Here is a 23,998-nt window from a genome sequence, read left to right as displayed (position 1 = left end):
CTACCAGTAACAAAATGCATCAAGGAAACTATAATCCTTCCCATTGTTATCTTTTTTCCGCGTGTCCAGTTCTTTTCCGCGCCTCTCTCTTCATTTAGATTCTTGCCATTCAGGTCTTCTCTCTGGGCACCCCTCCTCTGGGCGCAGGAGGACCCAAGCTGGCGGGACTTCGATTTCCCACGGGGTCCTTGGCCCGGTAGTCAAGGTGACCTGGGGGCGCTGGCGCTGGAGTTAGGGAACGGCCAGCCCCAGGTGTAGGTAGTGAATAGGTCTCACGGAACCTACCCCCTACCTTTTCCCCAGCCTTGGAACGGCATTTACCCAAAGTAATGGTTGGCTGATGTATCTGATGTCCTAAGGGCCGTGGGCTTGGGCTGTAAGTTAGGAAGGTGTTCTGAAGCCACTGCTTGCAGGACTGGGGGTCTAGATTCTGCCCCAAGTGTTAACGATAAATACTAGGGCATGAGGGTTACATGGTGGTGGGTTAGTCGCTAAGTCGTGTCAGACCCACCAGACTCCTCTGTCGATGGGATTCTCCAGGAAAGACTACTGGAGTGGGTTGTCATGCCCTCTTCCAGGGGATCTTCTCCACCCTGGGGTTGAACTCAGGTCTCCTGCATTGCAGGCTGGTTCTTTACCTACTGAGCCACCAGGGAAACCTGAGTGTTACGTAACATTTTATAAATGTTATTTCAACCAGAATGTGCTTAACCCTTTACCCAATAACCCCTCCCTTGGTTCATCCTGGATATTTTTCCTGAATGAAACATTTGATATCTCCCGCCTCACTTTTATATGCTACAGAAGTCAAATGTGACTTAACAAAACTGATAACAAACGTTTGACCTTTTACCTATTATCACTTAACCATTTAACACCAAGGTGTACCATTATTCCCATTCTATATCAAGCAAACAGATTCAAAGAAATAAACATGTCCAAAGTAATACAGCTAGCAAGGTGACAGAGCCAGAATGGAGACACCACTTTATTCTCTACTGTATCCCGTCTCCCTGATTAAAGAGTGCTTAATAAATACCCTATAGATAACCTCACTGGTTCAAGGCTCGTTTTCTGTGGCCAAAAGAAATAACAGTGATTCAAGGATGATGTTACAGAAGGGCAGTTTTTCCAACACACAATATCTTTTTTTCAATAGCATTTATCAACTGCCAGTCCTGCGTCAAGTGCTAGCCTAAGATCTGGGTACATAGCAATGAACAGCCCTATCATCACAGAGTTCATTTAACAGGGGAGACATGTCAAGTACGGATAAATGCTATGAAGAAAAACAAAGGAACGTTCAGTTCAGTCGCTCAGTCGTGTCCGACTCTTTGCGACCCCATAAACTGCAGCACGCCAGGCCTCCCTGTCCATCACCAACTCCCGGAGTCCACCCAAACCCATGTCCATTGTGCCGGTGATGCCATCCAACCATCTCATCCTCTGTCGTCCCCTTCTCCTGCCCTCAATCTTTCCCAGCATCAGGGTCTTTTCAAATGAGTCAGCTCTCCGCATCAGGTGGCCAAAGTAATGTTACTACCTTTACTTTACTTTAAAAAGTAACGGCATTACAAAGTAATGCCAAAGCAATGTTACTACCCCTCAGATTTTCTCTCTAGTTACCATCTACTGTCCTCAGGTTTGCAAAGGAGGAGCCATGTGTTTCTCACTTAGGAGAAAAACTTACGCGCCATTTGCTTTTGTTTCTCCAACAAGCTTCAAAGGACATCCCTTTTGAGTGGGGAATACATAAGCAAGGAACAAAATGACTGAAAATGATAAATGAGAAGCAAAAGGAAGCTGACTCAACCCACCAGTTGATTTGCCCATAATTATTTTATTGACACTTTTATTGTTACAAAGGGAAAGTGTTGAGGATGTAAAAGGAAGGTCATGCACACAAGGGGACGCAACATCACTTTAGATCTCAGGAAGCAGTAAGCAACTGATGGTTCTTTGGGGAAATAGGAAAAGGGGGAAAACCAGTAAAGAGAAAGACCAACTTAAGAGAGACAAAAAGGCTAAAAAATGCAAACAGCTTCCTGGAACCACAATAGAGAAGCTAAATAAAGCCATCATTTCATCTTTTTAGGGATCATAAGGTCTTTGGGAAAAGAAAGATTGGAAGAACCAATTCTCTAGAGAATTAGGAGGGTCACAAGATGAATGAGTAGAATTAGAAAGCCACAGACAGAAGTGAGAAAACAGCTGTGTTTAGGTTTTGGCAGGTGAGCAGGGGGTCATTATAATATCACAGATTTGTCACTTATTGAATCCAGCTATTAGAAGCCATGCTAGGCTCTTTACAGAAGGCTTTCTAGTTAATGCAACAACAAGGTAGCATTATTCCAGCCTTACAAAGGACACGGGAGTTACAGTTTAAGTAGCTTGTCATGGATGCCCAGCCAGCAAGTGGCAAAGTCAGGGGAGGGACCCAAGCCTGCCTGGCCCTGAAGTCAGTGTTTTCCACATCCCTACTTCTCCAAGCTAAAAATTTCACAAAGGATCTGAGTGAAGGTGACTTGGCAGTTTACATGGTCCTGGTAAAAGAGCAATAAGGAGATTCTGGTCTGAGCAGGGTATGTCTAAGTTTCACAGGAGAATCATTGGATCCTGCTTCCTAGAATTTCTAGGGAATGCAAGGGAGAGAAGGATTATGGTGGAAGTTGGTTTTGACTTGAGGATTTCTTGGCAGGAGGGAACTGGGAGGAGGAGTCAGGCCCTAGGTTAGGTCCTAGGCAGCAATCCGGTAGTTGGGGTGGACCTGGGGCCTGACGTCACAGACCATGCCGAGAAGCTGGGCCAGGACACGTTCACGGTTTCTCTGCTGGGAGCTCTGCATGCCCTGCACCTGGCGCCTTGTAGCCTGCTCCACCTCAGCTGACAAGTTCCCTTGGGAGCCCATGGCCTGCAGAGTGGGAGAAAGGGTGGAAGAGAGAAAAGAAAAAGCAGAAACAGAGAAAGAAGCATCCAGGCACGTGGAAGGAAGGGTCCTGGAGCAAGGCCAGGAAGGAAGGCCCTCTCCAGAGTCATGCCCACCCTTGGAAATGTCTAGATAGACACCACTCGCATCCACAGAAATATCTGGACACCAAAGAGACCAACATTATGCCCTCTCCTCTAAGATCTGACATGCAGCATCATCCTACAACAGACTGTAGGATCCTCACCATCTGTGCCCATAAAACTCTGCCCTCCACCCCAAATGTCATCATACCCTGCATAGACCTCAGCCATTCCCCCACCTGCACCAGCTACACGAGTCCTTCAAAACTCCCAAACTCTCTTACATACAACTAAGCTTGACCTCACCAGTGACCCTTGACCACCTTTTTTCTTGTGGAATCACCCTGGACACATCCCACCAGATATCCAACATGCACACTGGGGGTCCCATCTCAACTCCCCCACGACTCACTGCCTGCTGCTTGCTCTGGAATTCTTGCTCTCTCTCTCTGCGGTACTGGTCCACCTCCATTTGTGCCTCCTCCTTTGCCTGTTTCAGACGCCGGGCCTTCCCTGGAGGCAGAAGGACGGACTGAAAGTGGGGGTAGGACCCCTGCCCCATACACACACACTGTGAGAGTACGGGGTCAGTCTCTCCCCCAAAGTTACTGCCTTCTCTCTGTCAGCCAAGAACTGGATTCTCATCACCCACCCATTTCTTCCCTCCTAAAAGCAACCGCAGCCCCCAGCTCTCTCTCCATCAGTCTTGGGTTATCCCAAGGACTCAAATGTCTGCTGTCCCTCTACCTCCAATTTTCTCTCCAGAATTCTAAGGAAAAAATGAGACTCACTCTTTCTGGCATCTGCCACCTTCTCAGCCGCCCGCTTCTCGGCTTGCAGGAGCTGCTGGATACCCTGGGATTGACTGGCCATTTCTGTTGTTAAGACCGATGTTGTTTGTTTCAGAAGCCACCAAGGTACCAGATGGCTCCCCCTCTTCCCTCTCCCCACAACGCCTAATCCTCCTTCAGCTGTTTGCTGCAGACTTTCACTCCCCCTGGGTCTTAGTGCTCCCCTTTTCGCTCAGCCTCCTGTGCCGGGTGTCTCCCCCAAACTGATCCTCCCATTGATGGCTGGTCCTCCTTTCCCACCTCTCACACTGGCAGTACTCAGAATTACCGCCTGGTGGCAGCAGAGACCATGTCCAAAGCTGCCCGCTAACTACAGCAGGTGCAGAGCTTTCCCAGTTGGAAGAAATGGGGGGCGGCGGCCGAAAGGAGAAGAATGTTTAGGAAAGAAGGCGGCAGAGAGAGATTGAGAATGGGGTAAGGAGGTAAGGAAATTATGCGTGGTATGTTGGGAATAGAATATCTGAGCTTCTCTGAATTCTTCCAACTTCTCTTCCACTCTTTTTTCTCCCTCCCATTTCCATCTTTTTTCGCTACATCTTTCCAATTCCAAATTTCTCCATTCATCTCATTTGCTTTGTCCTACAGTTGTTTTCCTTGTCTTTTACTGTATTTTTCTTCTATGATCTGTCCCTTCCTTGGCCTTACTGTGGTTTGGGGTTTAGTTTTGCATTTTAACTGCGGTTTTTTTCTTGTCTTTATCTCCTCTGTTTTCTCTCTCGTCTCATCTTTTCGTCTATCACTGAACCATCTCCTCTCTCCTCCCAGTTGAAGGAGGCGGGGTTAAACTCTCCAAGAGCCTTTGCCTCTGTTCCTTTTCCTCGCCTGTCTTCCAGACTTCCGGTTTCAGACGGACCCTTTATCTTAAGTTCCCTAGTTTCCCCCCGGAGGCTGGGCCAAGTAAATACCTCCTGCCCCCTCGGGGAGGAACGACATCCGGTAACACGCCTCACAGTTCATTTCCGCCCTTTACCTGCTTCTGGGCTTGCGCCACTTCCGTCAGTCTAGAGTGTCTCCGCCCTTCCCGCCTCCCTTCCTCCGAGCTTCTTAAACACGGGCTTCGGGCCTACTGCTCCGGGGGTACTTTGGGGGCGGGGGGGGGCAGGGGGGGCAGGTCTGATGAGTAACCCCTCCCCCCAAGTCCCAGAGGGAGAAGCCTCTACATCTGTCTGCCGGGTACATTATATTCAATTTCTAGATCATTATTTGAAATTGTCTGTGACTTTTTAAAATTCAGGTATCTATTGATAAAAATTTCCCCCATCATTCTGTTTTGTATTATATAACAATCCTTTATGGAAATTTACCTGGGCTAATGAGCCTCTAAGTAATCATTTATCCTTTTCTCAAATTTTACATTTAAAAAAAAATGTGACCCCAGCGCCCCCAAAATTTTTTTCAAACTTCTCATCTGGTAAAGGGACGAGGGTTCGGATTGGCCTCATTTCTTGTTGAAAATTGTCAGAAGCAATGGGGAACCGAAGGGAGAAACAGAGAGAATGCCAGAGATGGAGGGGGAGGGACCATCCAAGGCTGGGGTCCTGACTGCTGCCTTCTTATCCTTCTTCCTCAGCCCAAGAGTTCCATGGCCTCCACTTCCCGTCGCCAACGCCGAGAGCGTCGCTTCCGTCGCTATTTGTCTGCAGGACGGCTGGTCCGGGCCCAAGCCCTTCTCCAGCGACACCCAGGCCTTGATGTAGATGCTGGGCAGCCCCCACCTCTGCACCGGGCATGCGCCCGCCATGATGCCCCTGCCCTGTGCCTTCTGCTGCGGCTTGGGGCTGACCCTGCCCACCAGGACCGCCATGGGGACACGGCGCTGCATGCCGCTGCCCGCCAGGGCCCTGATGGTGAGTCTGCCTGGTGGGGAACAAGGTCATGAGCAACTGATGGGGTCTGAGATGAAGGCCAGTGGTAGAAGAAATAAGCTAGTTTTTTGGTCCTGGGACTCAGGGAAGTATTTGACCAAGTTGGCTTATGGCTATCATTTATGCCTTCACATTACTGAGCTACCACTGTCTGAAGGGCCCAAGATTACCCAAACAGCAACTGGTACTCAAGCTTCACATCTCTCTAGATTGTTGTATGTTAGTTGCTCAGTAGGGTCCGACTCTTTGCAACCCATAGACTGTAGTCCACCTGGCTTCTCTGTCCATGGGATTCTCCGGGCAAGAATACTGGAGTGGGTTGCCATTCCCTTCTTCAGGGGATTTTCTTGGCCCAGGGGTCAAACCTGGGTCTCCTGCATTGCAAGCAGTTTCTGTACGGTCTGAGCCACAATATCTAGGTTAGTAGCTTACTTCTTTCTCTTAACTGGTTGTTTGCTTGTAGTATGAAAAGTAAGATAGAGGGTACTCTCTGCAGTTACAATGCATGGATTCAAATCCCAGCTCCACAATTAACAGCTGCGTGTTCTTGGGCAAGTAACTAAACTTTCTTGATGCTTAATTTGTCCCCGTGCAAAATTAATTAGTAGCAACCTTTGCTGTGTGCCAGGCACTTCTCATAAAGCAACTCATTTAGGGCTGCCCTGGTGGCTCAGACAGTAAAAAATCTGCCTGCAGTGAGGGAGACTTGGTTTCAATCCCTGAGTTGGGAAGATCCCCTAGAGGACGGTATGGCAACCCACTCCAGTATTATTGCCTGGAGAATCCCCATGGACAGAAGAGCCTGGCGGGCTACAGTGCATGGGGTTGCAAAGAGTCAGACACAACTGGGGGACTAAGCACACAAGCACTTCTCACGAAGCAACTCATTTAATCCTCACAACTACCCTGTGAAGATATAAGCACTAACATCAACCTTCACTTCTCAGATAAGGAAACAGTACAGAGAAGTAATTTGCCAAAGTCAAACAACTGTTAAGTGGTAGAGCAAGGATTGTATCCCAGCAGCCTAACTAGATAGTCTCTGCTCTGTCGTACTTTGTAGAATTACACAGTGATAACACCTGTGTTCAAAGCACCCATGTCGTGACAGATGTTTTTAGCATCAACTGACACAGTACATAATGAAGCACCCAGCACGTGATAGCTCAGTTCAGTCGCTCAGTCGTGTCCGACTCTTTGCAACTCCATGAATCGCAGCACACCAGGCCTCCCTGTCCGTCAACTCCCGGAGTTCACTCAAACTCACGTCCATCGAGTGAGTGATGCCATCCAGCCATCTCATCCTCTGTCGTCCCCTTCTCCTCCTGCTCCCAATCCTTCCCAGCATCAGAGTCTTTTCCAATGAGTCAGCTCTTCGCATGAGGTGGCCAAAGTATTGGAGTTTCAGCTGCAACATCAGTCCTTCCAATGAACACCCAGGACTGGTCTCCTTTAGGATGGACTGGTTGGATCTCCTTGCAATCCAAGGGACTCTCAAGAGTCTTCTCCAGCACCACAGTTCAAAAGCACCAATTCTTCGGCGCTCAGCTTTCTTCACAGTCCAACTCTCACATCCATACATGACCACTGGAAAAACCATAGCCTTGACTAAACAGACCTTTGTTGGCAAAGTAATGTGTCTGCTTTTTAATATGCTGTCTAGGTTGGTCATAACTTTCCTTCCAATGAGTAAGCATCTTTTAATTTCATGGCTTCAGTCACCATCTGCAGTGATTTTGGAGCTCAAAAAATAAAGTCTGCCACTTTCCACTGTTTCCCCATCTATTTGCCATGAAGTGATGGAACTGGATGCCATGATCTTAGTTTTCTGAATGTTGAGTTTTAAGCCAACTTTTTCACTCACCTCTTTCACTTTCATCAAGAAGCTCTTTAGCTCTTCTTCACTTTCTGCCGTAAGGGTGGTGTCATCTGCATGCCTGAGGTTATTGCTATTTCTCCCGGCAGTCTTGATTCCAGCTTGTGCTTCATCCAGCCCAGCATTTCTCATGATGTACTCTACATGTAAGTTGAATAAGCAGGGTGACAATCTATAGCCTTGACGTACTCCTTTTCCTATTTGGAACCAGTCTGTTGTTCCATGTCCATTTCTAACTGTTGCTTCCTGACCTGCATACAGATTTCTCAGGAGGCAGGTCAGGTGGTCTGGTACTCCCATCTCTTTCAGAATTTTCCAGTTTGTTGTGATCAGCACATGATAAGCACTCTAGATACTGGCCATTGTTCCTGTGGGTATTAATAGATCCATACTCCTTTACCCACAGTTCTGAAACTCAGAAACACTCTAAGAACCATATTTTTTCATCAGCTTGCCACCAAACTCATTTGGTGACAAAAACCTAACCTAACCTGAAGCTAAGCTATTTATGATATGCTGTTATCCTACTGATGTCAATATTCATCCATTTCACTGCAGAAACATTCACATGTTTGGTTACCAGGGCTAGCCATGCTCTCCCAGACTACCTGATATACAGTGTACCATTGTCTCTTGGTATCTGAGAGGGATTGGTTCTAGAACCCCCCACTCCCAGAATACCCAAATCTGCAGGTGCTCAAGTCCCTTTTATGAAATGGTGTGATGTTTGCATATAACCCATGTACTATCTTCCTGTAGATTACTTAAAATACTTAATCCAATGAAAATGTTATGTAGATAGTTGCAGGCAAACTGCAAATTCAAGTTTTGGCTTATAGAACTTTATGGAATTTTTTTTTTCCCCCTGAATATTTTAGGTCTGTGGTTGGTTGACTCTGCAGATGTGGAACCTGAGGCTATGGAGGGTCAACTATATGTACTTTCAGATCAGCTCTTATCAAATCTCCCAAATATCTGCATTCTGGAAAGCCTTTGATATTGATGGGGACTTGTTGATACTGTAGTGGCAGTGGAGGCAGCTCAGAAGAGGTGCAGCTCTCCCTAAGAAAATAACAGGTGAAACGCCATTTCCCCTTTTAGAGACTTTCCTTCTAGAGTAAGAACGTTAGATGAAAATCTCTTGGTGGATGAGCAATCTGAACTCAGTTTGATTGCTATTGTCATCCCCCCTAGCTCCGCAAGACTTATGTACAGGAACCTCACCTACACCCCGAAACCTCCCCCATATAGTCAAAAATCCCCTATTGTTTAGTTCCCCTAACATAGTGAGATAGGCTGACCTATTCAGATATTTTTTAAACTTAGAACAAAGAGACGAGGTTTACAAAGTGCAGGCACCCAACTTGACAGTTGATACTGTATATGACAACGGAGCAGAATGGCCCGAGGCAGACCTCAGACCCCGTTAAGTCCCAGCCCTGCCGCTTAATGGGCTGTGTGTCAAGCCCTCTCCAGTTTAGCCTGCGTGAACCTAATTTGCTTCTCTAGAATGGAGGTTGTGGCGAGTGAGGCAAGCACTTGGTGCAGTTTTGGTATTCACTAGATGATAAGTAGGGCTTCCCTAGCGGTCAGCAGTAAAGAATCCACCTGCAGTACAGGAGATGTGGGTTCGGTCCGTGGATCTGGAGGATTCCCTGGAGAAGGAAATGGCAACCCACTTCAGTATTCTCCAGAAAGTCCTACAGACACAGGAGCCTGGCGGGTTAGAGTCCATGGGGTCACAAAAAGTCAGATACAACTTAGTGACTAAACAACAGCAAAAGATGAGAAGTGCTGTTATTTTTATTCTTTTATTACTCGGTTAAGGCTTCGTTAGTGACAGAAGTGTCTTTTATGGTAGGTGCTTCCTTCAGTGTATTGAATTCTAAGAAGCATGTGAGGTTGATGTTATGGTTCCATTTAAGGAGGAGGAAAACAGGGCCCAGAAACTTCAGGACCTTGCTGAAATTTCACCTACACTCAGGTCACTTCCAGGCCCTCTCAGGCTTTCCTTCCTCCTGGTCCCCTGCCATCCTTACCACCAGGTGGCCTTCTAACTCCTTGGTAGGAAGGCCCATCTCTAGGGACCATTCTGCCTTAAAATCCAGGTATTTTCTTTGAACAGGTGAAATGACCCAGAATCTTCTGGGGGAGGGTAGATTTCCCTTCAGTTCCCATGGTGGGTCCAAGGGATGTGTCAGTTCGTTCTGAATTGGCTGGGCTGGGTTGTCACACCCAGTGAGATGCCAGTAAATGGCCACTACCTTTGAGGCTTTTGGTAACACTTCCTAGGGAGGTGGTCTTAGCTGTCAAAGACCCTGTATAAACATACCTTAATCCAACAATAGCCATTCTCTGCCTTCAGCAAGAATGAGTGAACAATGACAAACAGGGTCGTTTTGTCACCATCTTTGCAAAAAGAATAAGTCCAAAGCCAGCTTGATTTTTTTGTTTTTATCTCCTCAGTGTAGCATTCACTGCACCTCTGCCCTGTGCCAGCACAGTATGAGACATTTCCCATCCATTACCCACTTTGATCTGCTCAGTAGAAGTAGGCTGTGGCCCTGCTTTACAGATGACTGGGCCATCCGGTTTACGTTCCTTTTGCCTTTCCAACTTAACCTCCCACGGCACACCCACAAACCTGAGACTCCTGCTCCATGACTGTCTTCAGTGACCCCGAGCCTGTTTTCAACAAGCAGGTCTGTCTTTTATCTGCCTCTTGCCTGTCGCCTTCCTGCCCGCCCTAGTAAGTTTTCCACCTTGCTAAGTTATTCTCCCTTCACAACCCAGTGTAGGCCCCCACCTCCTGCTAGAAGCCCTCTCCTACCAGCCCGCCCACTGTTACCTTTTCTTCCTCTGCATCTCAATCATCACTGAATATAAACTTCTGATCTGGCATTTTTTTTAAGTGTTCTGTACCAATTAGTATCAACATCTCATTAAGACAGAAATCGTGTCTCATTTTGGGGTGAAGAACAGTGCTTCCATCACTAAGATGAAGTATGTGTTTACGCCACAAAGCTTTTTTTCACATTTATTTTTCCCAGTATAAAAGTACAACATATGAATTACGGAACATTGGGAAAAGTTGATCCGTACTGTTAAATTGTCAGTAAATTTGGTGTTTCAAATAACTGGAGAGGGTGGTGGTGAACTATTTAATAAATGATACCAGACCATTTGTCTTCTCTGGAGAAAAATAGTCTTACCTTACACCCGACTCAAAAATAAATTGCAGCAGATTAAACATCTAAATGCAACAGGAAAGTCTCAAATTCACGAAAGGGTTTTCTCTGGGGAGATAAAACCTGGAAGACAGTATCAAAGAAAACTTTAGTTTTATCTCTGATGGTTTTTTTTATATAAAATTATGTTGCAAAAATGAAAATACATTAACATACCTTGTGGTAGGAATAGGTTGCTTATCATATATACTTGGTACTTTTTTCCTTTTTTGAAAAAAAATTTTTTTTTCTAGGAATAAATATAGTAGGAAAAAACACAAGGGCATAATCTTGGAGTGGAGAAAAACCCTTCTAAGAATGAAATAAAAGTCAAAATCTGTAAGTTGAAAATAGACACAGATTTAATGACAAAAACTTTGAAAAGACAGAGGAAAATATTTACAATATATGTGAAATAAACACAAAGGATGGGTATCCATATTATATAAATAACTTTCATATCTATCTGTATATTATCCAAGGGAAAAGTAGACAAAGAATATGAATATGAAAAACTTTCATTAATAAAGTCATTTTTTTTAATCTATCAGATGGGCAAAATTTAAAGGGTTGGTGATATTCAGATTTGATGAAGGACTTCACAGACACTCATAATTCTTTTTTAAAATACTTTGATAATTACCTAGTTTATTTCAAGAATAATTGAATAATATTCCTTATCATATATAAAAAGTTTCCTAAAAGTGATAAAACTATAATTTCATTAGGCACTCCTATTTTCTTGATGGAGTGTACCTTGGCACAAATTTTTTTGAAAGCAGTTTGGCAAAATTGCACATTTTGTTTGACTCAGAAATTCCCCTTCTGAGAATCTACCCCACAGAAGTAGTGTAAGGAGTCCACAAACACATATGTATAAGACTGATCATTTTTGGAAACAAAGTCTTTCTATTGGGGGTGGGAAGATTTGTTTCATACACACAATGGAACACTACACAGTCACAAAAAAGAATGAGGTAGTCTATGTATACTCCTGTGGAAATTATAAATGAACTGCTAAATGAAAAAAGCAAGTTACCAAACAACATGTAACTCTTGAAAAGAAATTGTCGTGCATATGTGTTTATATACACCAAGACACGACTGAAAAGGGACCACACCTAGCTGTTAACAGTGATTAAATTTGTTCTTCAATCTTTAAAAAGAAAAGAAAATTTCATATTAATTATGTCCTTTTCACATTAAAATATCAGGTACAACTTGGAGGGAAAGCTACTCATAGTCTACCACCCTGAAACTAGAATTTTCACATATTTCTTTCCAATGCTTTTTTCAACCATTGATTTGGTCTCTTTTTTCACACAATTGTGATTGGATCCTATATACAGTTTTGCAGTCTGCTTTTTCCCCACACCAACATAATCTTTAGTGGCCATTTAATATATATGCTGTACCAGATTTTACTCAGTGTTTTATAGTTGGAGGCCTTACCCCTTCAAACCTATGAATTTAAAAACCTCCCATGCAGACCTGAGCACCCACCCACCCTCACACCTGCAAATAAGCTGTTGAAAGACAAGGCCAGTTGCTGGGTGGGACAGGTTGGGAGGGCTTGTGACAGGTCACATCAGTACTAAGGAGAAGTTCCCCCACCCCCCATCCTGATGTGGTTTGCGTTGAGTGACACTCAAGTGTGCCAGGAGATGGGTGGGGGGCAGTGGGCCTTGGCCAGCCAAGGCTGGACCCATTCTCTCTTGTGCCTTCCTTGTATTGACAGGACAGCCCTTCCTTTGTCCCATCGTTTTGCCAGGCAGCCAGTATGTTCTAGCATCAGTGAATAAAGATTGAAAGACTGCTGGCCCACTTCCTCCTGCCCTAGGGAGAAAAAGTAGGTCTACAGGAAGAGAGGGCGCCTCATTCACCTTCCTCTGTCCTGGGAGTGCAGGGGGTGTTGGTGGCTGTGGCGGGGGGCACTGGTAGGTGCAGTGTTGGCACTCAGCTGATAATGGACCAGGTGCGTTGAGGTCAGGACTCAGGAAGAGGGGAGCTCAGGCATGTCAGTCCCTTTCCTGGTTTCCCCCAGCCTCCTGTCAGCTAGGTTGGGAGCATCTGTCTCAACCCCTTTCCCCTGCCTTAGGTCAGCAGTCATTTGGAAAGAGTTTGCCTTGCTGCTGGGAACATCAGTGGCTTAAATTCATTACTGGACTACCTCTCTATTACCCTCTCAGCATCCCCTGGCTAAGGCTGGCTGAGAGAAATTTCCCTGAGAATATTTATTTTTCTCAGTTTATTGAAAAGTGATATAAAAAGAAAAATATTATGTATTTGTATATTTATAATGGTACAGATCAGGGTGTTCTGGTATTCTATATAGGATATAGTTTTGGATGAGGAACACAATAAAAAGTATAAAGTAACAGTATTTTTCAAGCCAAAAAATGGAATATATAGGCAAAGGGAGGCAAGCTAGAAAATATCATTTGATGTAGCGGAGCTCCCAGGACACCAAATTGGTCTGCAAAGACAGAATATTTTAAACTACCACAGTTACTCATGAGGTAAAGTATCAATAAGTATTTGTCAGTGAGGATGATTGCATAGTACCCAGGAGGCATCCGTGTGGGCAACCCTTCCATTGTTCTAAGACCAAGGGAGTGAATGACCTGCCGGATTCAAGATGGCGGCCCTCCTAGCTAATTTGTGCTCACTGCTCTCCCGTCAACAGCCTACACGGATTTCTTCCTGCCACTGCTAAGTCGCTGTCCTTCTGCCATGGGAATAAAGAATAAGGATGGGGAGACCCCAGGGCAGATTCTGGGCTGGGGACCCCCCTGGGATTCTGCTGAGGAGGAGGAGGAAGATGAGGCCTCTAAGGAACGGGAATGGAGACAGAAGCTGCAGGGAGAGCTGGAGGACGAGTGGCAGGAGGTCATCGGGAGATTTGAAGGTAAGGATGCCATTTCCATCCACAGCCGCCCTTCTTCCCCACTGGCTTCCTGTGCTCCCTTCTCCCGTGCTGCCCATCACCTCCTCACGGCCTCTCCGAGACCACCCCCACCTGCCCTCCCAAACAGATGATGCTTCCCATGAGACCCAGGAGCCCGAGTCCTTCTCAGCCTGGTCAGATCGCATGGCCCGGGAACATGCCCAGAAGCGCCAGCAGCAGCGGCGTGAGGCAGAGGGAGCCTGCCGACCCCCACGGGCGGAGGGCTCCGGGCACAGCTGGCGGCAGCAGGAGGAGGAGCAGCGGCTCTTTCGAGAGCGAGCCCGGGCCAAGGAGGAGGAACTGCGTGAGAGCCGAGCTCGGAGGGCGCAGGAGGCGCTCGGGGATCGCGCTCCGGAGCCGGCCAGAGCCGGGCCCCGGGCAGAGCACCCCAGAGGCGCAGGGCGGGGCAGACTCTGGCGCTTCGGTGATGTGCCTTGGCCCTGCCCTGGGGGAGGGGACCCAGAAGCCATGGCTGCAGCACTGGTGGCCAGGGGTCCCCCCTTGGAGGAACAGGGGGCTCTCAGGAGGTACTTGAGGGTCCAGCAGGTCCGCTGGCACCCTGACCGCTTCCTGCAGCGATTCCGAAGCCAGATTGAGACCTGGGAGCTGGGCCGAGTGATGGGAGCCGTGACAGCCCTTTCTCAGGCCCTGAATCGCCACGCAGAGGCCCTCAAGTGACTGAGGGGAGAACGAGAAACTGCAGGAAGGGCAAGACAGTAGGAAGGTTAAGGTCAGGAGGCCAGTACCGAAGGGCAGAGGATATGGGGTGGGAGCAAAACTTGTAATGAGTGGGGGTGGGGGGATGCGGGCCACCACCCTGCTCCTTGACTCTGCCATTTCCTAATAAGACCTGGTTCCACATTGCACACCCGGTGTCTCCTCTGCCTTTTTCCATCACTGTGGTTTTCATCACCCATGACTTCTCATTTCCCACTCCACATGCCAAAACCTGCAGCTCCTATACCCCTGCACCATGCAGGCGCATACTGACTGGTGCCCTCTGCTGCAGACTAGAAGCCCCCTGCCCACCCATAAGGGCGGCGCTAAGAGGACCCAGCTTGTCTGCCCTCCAGTCTCTCCCCTTCATATGCTGGGCTCCTCTCCACTCTTCAGTCAGCAGTTGGAGGAATAGATGTGAACAGAGGCAAAAAGGGGAACAAAGCTAGTTTCCCTCCCCTCCCCAGCCAGAACCACATCCTCCTCCCCACTTAACACCCTCTTCCCCTAACACAGGGCTTTCCCTCTGCTGAGTCACTGAATGATCTGAATTGGGGGCACCTGGAGCTGGGGGACCATGAGAATGTGGTGGGAGGATGGGAGGTAGAAGCAGAGAGGAGAAGGGAAGAGCCCTTGTGGGGGAGTGGAATTTCAGCTACTAAAATTAGGAGCAGGGGAAGGAGGCGGAAAGAGCCAAATTATGTAACCTGGGTTGTCTGTTCTTGGGCAACCAGAGATCCACACCCGAGGCCATCAGTCCCAGGCTTCTCAGTCCTGACTCTCCTCCAGGGCTCCAGTTCTCAACTCCTCCAGCCACCTTCTGCCCCCATCCCAAACCTGGGCTCCATCTCTGGGCAGCCCAGTCTTGGCCTTCCAGATAAACATCCCCTTTTCCTGAGGTTAAGGAAAAGGTCCTGGCAGGTGGTGGGAGAGGGTCTAGGGTTCCTAAGATGGGAGGGTAGTGGGAGTACCATCTCTTCCACTCTTCAAACTCAGTCCCCTCTTCAGCTCCCTTGAACGAGGGTAGGAAGTTGCAGACAGCTCCGCACCCTACACCACCAGTGGAATCCCACAGTATTGGCAGGACACAGGAGAATATGGGTATGCGCCGGCACATGCGAAGTCCACACATGTCTGCACCAGAGAATGTTGTGAATCAGAACTTATTTTTCAGGTTTGGAATGGAATGCTGGTCTACACAGGAGAATCCCAGGTGTGGAAGCAGAGGGCGATGGGGGATGGGGAGGGGAAGTCTCTGGAAGCATGGGCACACGAGGTGGGTGTGAGACCCTCGGAGAAGACAGAGAGCCAACAGGCCCCAGGTCTCCCAGGACCTGGCAGATGTTCAGGGGGCAGGAGGAGGGAGGGCTGATGAGAAAGATCCTGTGAGAGGAAGCTGCCGTGATTCAGAGAAGAGACTGAGCTGTTAGCAGCCCAAGCGTCCGGTTCCTCTCACAGGCCAGAGACTTCGGAAGTAGCATGCAAAGAGCTCAAGTTCGAAGTGGCGGGGGTGGAGTTGGGGTTAGGATCTTTAAGCTGGGGCTTGAGAAGTGAGCAACAGAAAACTCTGGTGTCCAGATTTGTTCCTTCACCCAGGAGACAGTCTGGTTTTTAAGCACATCATTGGCCCCTCTGTGCGAGTCACATAAAACCCAAGCAAAGTAAGTCCCACTCTCTGGCCCCCCGACCTCCCTCTTTTCAACGTCTCTCCCGGGTGTCTGGCCCCCAGCCCGGTTGGGGGTTCCCCTGAGATGAGGGCTGTTCACTTTCTCTGACCACACGGTTTCCGCTTCTGTGTCTCTTATTTCCTAAGCTGATAAAAATACTGAGCCCTAGAGGCCCTGGCTTCCTCTGACCCCCTGGGGCCAGGAGGCAGGCATCCTGTCTTCCACAGTTGGGGTGGGGAGGGGAAGCAGGGATCCCCAAGGGGTGACTCAGAGCCTTCCGTGCAACCCTGGGGACATGGACGTGTGCAGCCTTGCTCTAGAGCTGGAACGAGAAATTGCTTCTCAGTGGAGTGTGCATTGGGGCTCAGTTAGAGACATGGGGTTGGGAATGAGACTGGTGAGATTGAAGAGGGTCCCTTGGGAGATTGGGGTTGGGGCAGATCTGGTTAAATCAGGAAAAGGGTGTGGGAGGGACTGTCTTCAGTGCAGTTCAGCTGAGCATCAAGTAGCCCAAAGATGCAAACTGCTTCAAATTTGCTGTCCGGTAGGGGATGCAGACCTAATCAACTGATCAAGGCATGCTGAGTGAACCAGATAGAGTAAGATACAGTGGCTGTAGAAGGTAAGGGGAGGGGGGAGGGGTGTTCCATCTGGAAGCACCCAGCAGGCTCTGAGGGAGGGGAGGGCATTTGATGAACAGGTGGGATTTCTGGGGGAGGGGTTGAGTGAAAGGGCCCTGGAGAGGAATGAAACAGCTTTAGCAGAGGCTGAGAGTCAGAAAACAGTGTATGTTCAGGAAAGGCGAGCATCCTGCGGTAGGTGGAGTGCAGGTGTGTGGGAGCATGTGCTGAGGAAAGGACAAAGAATGTCAAGATAAGGGGTGTGGACTGGCAGCCAGTGGCACTGTGACAGCTGTAGAGAAGGGGGCAGGGACTACTTCACGTGTACAGCCAAGGAGTAAAGAAGACAGGTGCCGTGGGCAGTGGGGGACACATTCTACGTGTTAACCATGTCACACCCTTTTCCCAACATCAGAATCCTGCCGGCAGCTGTCCAGAAGGATCTCCGTTATACAGATGAGACTGAGGCTCATAAATGTACTGTACCTTACAGTCAGACAGCTACAAAGTAATGGAATTAGCGTTAAACTCATTTTACCCCAAAGCCTGTGTACTCTCTACTTAAGTCCCAATAACTCCAAGTGGCATTAAAGGAAGGGACAAATCTTACAACTTTGAGAGGGGTAAGTCATTAGGGTGTGCCAGCTGATTGGATGGTGGGAGTGAGGGAAGACGAGTCCTAGATGGCTCCAAGGTTCGAGCCAAGGGGATAAGAAAGCCCAGAGTACCCTAAACCAAGGAGGTATGTGGCTGAGGGGAAAATGAGTTGGTTTCAGACAACCAAATTTTTATCAAGTACCTGATGGGAGCAGAGTGCTCTGCTAGACAATGGATATAAACGAAATAAAGTCACTGCCCTCAAAGGGCTTGCAGTCTATTGAAATATACAAACAAGTGGGCTTCCCAGGTGTGCTGGGTGGTAAAGAATCCACCTGCCAGTGCAGGAGATGAAAGAGACTCAGATTTGATCCCTGGGTCGAGAAGATTCCCCTCAAGCAGGAGATGGTAACCCGCTTCAAGATTCTTGTGGAGAAAATTCCATGGAAGATGATCCTGGCAAGCTACAGTCCATGAGGTGGCAGAGTCAGACACGGCTGAGCACACGTTTCACGTTTAGGCTACAGTGAACCAAATGATCTAATGTGGGTGGAACAAACTAACAGAAATCCTAGGGAGTTCTCCAGGGTTCTGTGTACAAGCAAGCACCAACCACATATGACGGGAGGCGCACCTGCTCAGAGTAATACAGTGCTCAGGAATGTCCTGCAGGGTTGGAGGTAGCAGCATGACCCTGAAGTGCAGGTTTCCAGCAGCAGGTCTGGAGCTCAGAAGAAAAGTTGGAGCAGCTGGAGACAGATTTGGGCATCCTTTTCTGAGTGGACAGGATCCCTCCAAGAGAGGGTGATCAGAAGAACCTTGAGGATGATCAAAGGGAGGGAAGCCAATAAAGGAGAGAGATTGAAGGGACAGAAAAGTAGGGCAAGAGAGGTGTGCCAGGCAGAGACCTGGCAGCCACATCTGACACTTCAAAGAAGTCTAATAGGTGACAGTTCAGAAGATCTTCTGGGTTCAGGACTAGACGATTACAAATTTTGAGAAGACAGTTTCCACTTATCAGAGGGGCAGAAATCGCTTTACATAGGTTAAGGGATGAGTGGGAGGTGAGGAAGAGGAGCTGAGTACAAAGTCATAGAATAGTGAATACTGAAGGTAACCGAGAACCATCTCTCAACCCACAAATTTACAGTGAGGAAAATTTTACCAGTTCCCGAAAAAGTGGTTGGTTAGAGGGCTAGTCGCGAGACATCACACAGAAAAGGAAGATGGGAGGTGGAATGGACATTTAAGGGGGAGAGAGAGAGTCCAGGAAAGGCGTGTTATTTTTGAGAAGTAAAGTTGAGTATCTAAAATGAAGGCACATGGGAAGAGATACTGAAAACAAGAAGGGAAAGGGAATGGTAAACATGGGGAAGTGAAATACGGAGTACAAAGAGGCTACCTTAGGAGAAAGAGTCCTCTGACTCGAGAAGAAAAAGGAAACACGAAGGGAAAATAAGGCAATAAAGGGTACTCCTTAGATGACCCTAAGTTCAATAAAAACCTAATTGCATCACTGAGAGTAAAGAGCTAGGGAGGGATGTAGGTTTAGAACAAGGAGGAGTAGATATAGTACTCCTGCAGGAGTAGAACTAGGAAGTCAACAAAGATAGGGGACCTTAAGGGCTTCCTGAGATTAGATGACCAGGATTAATAATAGGCCTCTTACTGTTTCATGATCTTTTCCTGAGCCCCGTCTAGACCCACAAGGTTGCCTCTACAATCTTCTGGAGAGACAACCAGAAAGTAAATGGCCTTGGGAGAGAAATACTCTATAATATCCAACCCCCTAATCCTACACACTACTGGTCACACTGGAAATCTTGGGGAAGCCCAACTCCAGTCTGGGGGTCCCAGGAGGTCGTCACACCTCGACCTGCCCAGGGACCCAATTCTCGGGAGGCCGTCATGCCTCAGCCTGCCCGGGGATTCGATCTCTAGGAGGCTGTTACGCCTCAGCCTGCCTGGAGATCTGCACCCTGACCCGGTGACGCCTGGCTCTCAGGTTGCAACAGTTCTGGGTAGGATAGGGCTTCCCTGGTGGTGCAGAGGTTAAAGCGTCTGCCTGCAATATGAGAGAACTGGGTTCAATCCCTGGGTCAGGAAGATCCCCTGGAGAAGGAAATGGCAACCCACTCCAGTGTTCTTGCCTGGAGAATCCCATGGACGGAGGAGCTTGGTGGGCTGCAGTCCACGGGTCACAGAGTCGGACACGACTGAGCGACTTCACTTCACTTCACTTCTGAGGATATGACTCGCTTGGCAGTCCAGGAGAAGGACCTAAGAATGAGACCACTGAGTTTCCCCAGATCAACTTTTTCAAGATCTTACTGGTAGAATATCAGGTAGGGAAGGAGAGGTGAAGAAAGACTGATCTGGATACACAAATTGTTGGATGCGTGGTAGAGATGATGGTGGAGGAGGTTGTGTTATGAAGACCAGAAGGACATGGAAGATTCAAAGGCATGGATTTCAAGAGAGGAGGAGATTATCAGTGGTGCCAAGGGGAGAGGATAACAGTGCCCTCTCCTGCCCCTTGCTCCTAGTGATGGGTGTGGAAGAAAGGGCAGCCTTCACCATAGACAGAATGGACGTTCTTAGGGAAAAGCCAGGTTTCAATGTTCCAGAGGAATATGCTTTCAAAAGTGAAATAGAGGATTTAAAGAGATGAGGAGTTCCATAAAATATTGTGGAATGGGTTGTTACAAGCATCCTGTGTTGGATAGGGGGTCGAATCCAGGGAGGTTAAATCCCAGTGAGAGTTCTAGAGAAAACTAAGTCTGGAGGGTTTTGCTTCTAGAAGAAAGAGGTTGCTGGCTTCTGACATTTAGAATAGGAGATACATTGCATTTATCATGAAGGAAAACATAAATACCTCGAAGGGATCTTAGGAGTGTGTGTAAGGTATTTCTTCCATCTCCATGGCTGGCTTTGTGCTGACAGTTCCCACCATTGACAACCTAGTTCTGACATTGCCTCTGAAATCTAGACTCACATATATTGATAGAATTGCCAAGTGACATTTCTTCGCAATTTCTTGGCAACATAACTCAAATTTTATCCAAGACTTCGATATCTGGCCAATAGATTTAAATCCAAAATTGAACTTCTGGTTCTCCCATCCCATCAGAATCCGGCTTCTCTTTCAGTCTCCCCATCTTCCACCTCCCTCATCATCAATCCGTCATCTGGGCCTGTCAGTTCTACCCCTGAAATGTATCTCAGTATGTCCCAGATTTGTCTCCTTCTGTCCCATCTCCATGGCAGCCACCGTCTTCTCCCGAGGGTCACTGCAGTTGTCTGCTACCTGGTGTCCCTGCTTGCAGTCTTACTCCCCACAGTCCAGTCTAAACACAGGAGCCACAGTGCTCTTTTAAAAACGTGAATCCAATCATGTCTATCTCACACCTTCTCTCCTCGCCCCACTCGCCCACATACATGGACACACCCTGACACCCTCCAGAGCTTCCCCTGGTTGACGACAATTCAGATGCTTTACCTGCCCTTGCAGGGCCTGCGTGGTCTGGTCTCTGCGGTGCCCCTGTTCTCTGAGCGTGTCCACCTCCCACTCTCTCTGCTCCAGCCTCACTGGCTTCCTTTCTGTTCCTCAGTACCCCCAGCTCATTTCCATCCTCCGGCCCTTGCAGTAGCTGTTCCCTTTGCCTGGACTGTTTGTCCCCCAAACCTTCACTCAGCCACTCCTGTCATTTAGGTCTCAGCTTAAAATGCCACTTACTCGGAAAGGACTTTTCTGACCACGGTGTCTAAAGTAGATCCCTGCTGCTCTTAGCACATGTCCCTATCTTATTTCCTCATAGCACTACTTACTGCTTTCTTCTTCAGTGTATTTCCTTTCTCCCTTGCCTCACTAGAAGGAAAGCTCCCCGATGGCAGGTGCGTTGTCTGCCCTGTTTACCGCTGTATCCTTACTGCCTGGAACAGTGCCCAGCACGCAGTAAGCTCCCAATCGGTAGGTGTCCAATATGCTACTGGGGAAGAGCAGAGAAACAGCTCCAGAAAGAGTGAAGAGATTGGGCTAAACCAGCAATGTCACTGTCTGGTGGTCAAAGTCAAGTCCAATGCTTTAAGTTCCCAAAAAAGACTCGTTAAATGGAAGCATGAATGAATAATGGGGAAAAGCAGGATAAAGCTCAACTTCAGGTATGTAGCTCAGACTGAACTTATATTTCAAGTCAGGTTTAACTATCGGGTTAGGAATGGAGATGAGTTAATTCCAAGATGAGCTCTAGAAACAGCGCTGGGTTAGTTTAGTGTATAAGTTTATTTAGGGGGTTCATTATTGAGATATGTTTAGATTTGAGGTTAGGGTTGATTTTGAGTTGCGATTTGGGTTGAGGTTAAGCATGGGTTAGGATCAAAGTTGACATTAAATCCCAGTTTAGGTTTTGAGGCTAAGTTCAGGTTTGAGGCTGGTATCATTTCAACCTCATTTTAGAGGGCTCAGCAATTTCACTAGTTTTCTCCACAGAGACCACTGTAGAAACTGTACTTCCTTGGGTTTGGAGCACAAGACTCTAGTCATCACCCCTCCCACTCAGGGAAAGCCCCAAACCAACTGCTGGCCTCCTCAAGAAAGAAACTGAATTTCACACAACCTCCGAAACTAAGATTGAAACCAAGATTGGTCCATCTCCAGGAGCGTCCCTCAGCGCATCGCAAGCGCCTGTGACACAGACCCAGCTCTCCCCTTTCCTTCCTCCCTCTCACGTCTCCCTCTCCTCCTTGCCTTCCCCTTTCGCCCTCCCATGTCCCAATTTTTCTCTCTGACCAAAGCTTCTCCACTTCTGTTTTTCACCATTAATTGCAACGTCATTTAACACTTTATTAATAATACAGCTGAGGTCTCCAAGTCCATCAGCTCCTACCACTGGAGAGGCAGAAAAAGACAGCAGGAAGGAAAAGGGACTTCAGAGAAAGAGGGGCCCAGAGCAAAGGGAAGGAACAGGGACCAAGAGGGAGGCCAGCAGGGACACAGGACACAGGTGAAAAGAAAGAAGCTGATGCCAGTAGAGATCAAGATGCTTAAAAAGAGGCACCTGTGGCTGCCCTTCTTCCACCATTGCACCTGGTAAGCCACCACCTGTAGATTTTTGCCTAGAAACTCTCTCCTTTCCATTCTCCTGCTACTACCTCAGTTTATATGCTGCAGGCTCTTGTCACCTCCTTGCTGAGTTGTTGCAAAACCTTCCCAACTGGTCTTCTCACGTCCAGTTTCCCCTCCAGACCCCAGCTCCCATACCTCAATTCATTCTTCCTGTAGCTTCCAGACTCGTGTTTTAAATATACCAATCTGGGTGGGTCCCTCTCTCACTTAAAAAATTTGGTGGCTTCCCCTCAGAATGAAATCCAAACCAATTAGAATGAAATCTTTTCTTGGCTCTAAACCCCCCAGAATGTGTTCTCAGCTTGCTGTCCAAGCCTCATCTCTGTCCCTTCTGTCTGTGTTCACTTGCACATGTTAGCACACTTCGTACCCTCTTTTACCTTCAGTCTTTGCACCTTCTGTTCCCTCTGTCAAGAATGCCCTTCATCATCTTCTTTACCTTGATACTTGATGCCTGGATCGCCTCTCCCCCAGGTCAAGTTAGATGGCTTTACTGTGGACTGTGAGAATCCCAGGGACAGGAGAGCCTGGTGGGCTGCTGTCTATGGGGTTGCACAGAGTCGGATATGACTGAAGAGACTTAGCAGCAGCAGCAGCAGCCATAAGCGCGCTGTCAGAAAAGCTTACCACACTTTATTACAATTTTAACTAACCTGTGTCCCACACTGGTCTTTGAGATCCCGGAGGTTAGGAGACTGTCTTCCACACATGTTTCCTCAAATGCCATGTGCAGACGCTTGATAAATGTTTGTGGAATAGAGAGAAAGCTGAAGAGGTGGAATGAGGGAATTCCCTGGCAGTACAATGGTTAGGACTGTGCACTTCCACTCCCGTGGCCCAGATTAAATCCCTGGTCATGCATGGAATTAAGATCCTGCAAACCACGAGGCATGCCCCCATGCTCCCAAAAAAAAAAGAATGAAAAGAAGTAATTAGACTAGGAAGGCATGAAAGGCAAAGTTGCAGGGCCTCAAGTAGGGGGAGAAAACCAGGAGAACTAGCTCATACACACCCTGAATGTGACTTACCGCCACAGGACACCAAGACCCCTCAGGGACTTTCTGCTGGTGCAACAGAGGGAGGGCTTGAATTTCCATCACCACCGTCCTCGGCCCCAGCCCCTCCAAAACCTTCCACATGAAAGCATAACAAGTCATAAGAGTAATAATAATATTTGAGGGGGCCAATTGTTTTCTCAGTCTTATGAAATGTGATTAAAATCATCTTTAGAAACGTTGCTGTTTTTTTTTTTGACCTGCAACCTACAAGCTAAGCGAAAACTCACTCGTGTTCAAGAATATTCATATCATCATTTTTCATACTAGCCCCAAGCTAGAAACAAACTGAATGCCCACCAACAGAAAAATGGATAAATGGAGTATATTCACACAGCATCACATCACAATGAAATAATTGCTACTGACACACAACTGTGCAGATGAATCTCACAAACATAACACAAGAGAAAGGAGCCAAACACAGGTGAGATGTCTGTGT

General features: G+C 47.6%; 2 protein-coding genes across 6 annotated transcripts; one reads left to right on the top strand and one right to left on the bottom strand.

The window, feature by feature from the left end:
- Positions 1-1,820: 1,820 nt before the first annotated feature.
- ATP6V1G2 (ATPase H+ transporting V1 subunit G2) lies at positions 1,821-4,811 on the bottom strand. Of its 2 annotated transcripts, none has more exons than XM_069563290.1 (4): positions 4,766-4,811; positions 3,801-3,884; positions 3,422-3,522; positions 1,821-2,911 (listed from the first exon to the last, which is right to left on the bottom strand). In XM_069563290.1, the coding sequence occupies exons 1-4, from the start codon at positions 4,791-4,793 to the stop codon at positions 2,738-2,740; spliced, it is 387 nt and encodes a 128-aa protein (XP_069419391.1). In that variant the 5' UTR covers positions 4,794-4,811; the 3' UTR covers positions 1,821-2,737. The 2 variants fall into 2 exon arrangements, with proteins under 2 accessions (XP_069419391.1, XP_069419392.1); XM_069563291.1 differs by lacking the exon at positions 4,766-4,811 and adding an exon at positions 4,506-4,669.
- On the top strand, positions 4,134-14,641 carry NFKBIL1 (NFKB inhibitor like 1). 4 transcript variants are annotated; one of them, XM_069563287.1, is made up of 4 exons: positions 4,134-4,282; positions 5,431-5,707; positions 13,515-13,736; positions 13,864-14,641. In XM_069563287.1, the coding sequence occupies exons 2-4, from the start codon at positions 5,443-5,445 to the stop codon at positions 14,451-14,453; spliced, it is 1,077 nt and encodes a 358-aa protein (XP_069419388.1). In that variant the 5' UTR covers positions 4,134-4,282; positions 5,431-5,442; the 3' UTR covers positions 14,454-14,641. The 4 variants fall into 4 exon arrangements, with proteins under 4 accessions (XP_069419388.1, XP_069419386.1, XP_069419389.1 ...); XM_069563285.1 differs by lacking the exon at positions 4,134-4,282 and adding an exon at positions 4,829-5,033; XM_069563288.1 differs by lacking the exon at positions 4,134-4,282 and adding an exon at positions 4,845-4,937.
- Positions 14,642-23,998: the final 9,357 nt, after the last annotated feature.

The sequence above is a fragment of the Ovis canadensis genome, chromosome 20 (assembly GCF_042477335.2).
Source record: "Ovis canadensis isolate MfBH-ARS-UI-01 breed Bighorn chromosome 20, ARS-UI_OviCan_v2, whole genome shotgun sequence".
Lineage (NCBI taxonomy): Eukaryota > Metazoa > Chordata > Mammalia > Artiodactyla > Bovidae > Ovis > Ovis canadensis.
The sequence above is the reverse complement of the archived record's forward strand: the minus strand, read 5'-3'. Positions and strand labels throughout refer to the sequence as shown.

Excerpts from the sequence above, each read along its gene's own strand:
- ATP6V1G2 (XM_069563290.1), bottom strand. The coding sequence starts at position 4,793 with ATGTCGTTCCTCCCCGAGGGGGCAGGAG. Across the intron at positions 3,885-4,765 it reads CCTCCCCGAGGGGGCAGGAG|AAATGGCCAGTCAATCCCAG; the intron begins GTATTTACTTGG and ends TCTTAACAACAG. Across the intron at positions 2,912-3,421 it reads TCCAGAGCAAGCAGCAGGCA|GCCATGGGCTCCCAAGGGAA; the intron begins GTGAGTCGTGGG and ends CCCACTCTGCAG.
- NFKBIL1 (XM_069563285.1), top strand. The coding sequence starts at position 4,977 with ATGAGTAACCCCTCCCCCCAAGTCCCAGAGGGAGAAGCCTCTACATCT. Across the intron at positions 5,034-5,430 it reads CCTCTACATCTGTCTGCCGG|CCCAAGAGTTCCATGGCCTC; the intron begins GTACATTATATT and ends CTTCTTCCTCAG. Across the intron at positions 5,708-13,514 it reads TGCCCGCCAGGGCCCTGATG|CCTACACGGATTTCTTCCTG; the intron begins GTGAGTCTGCCT and ends TCCCGTCAACAG.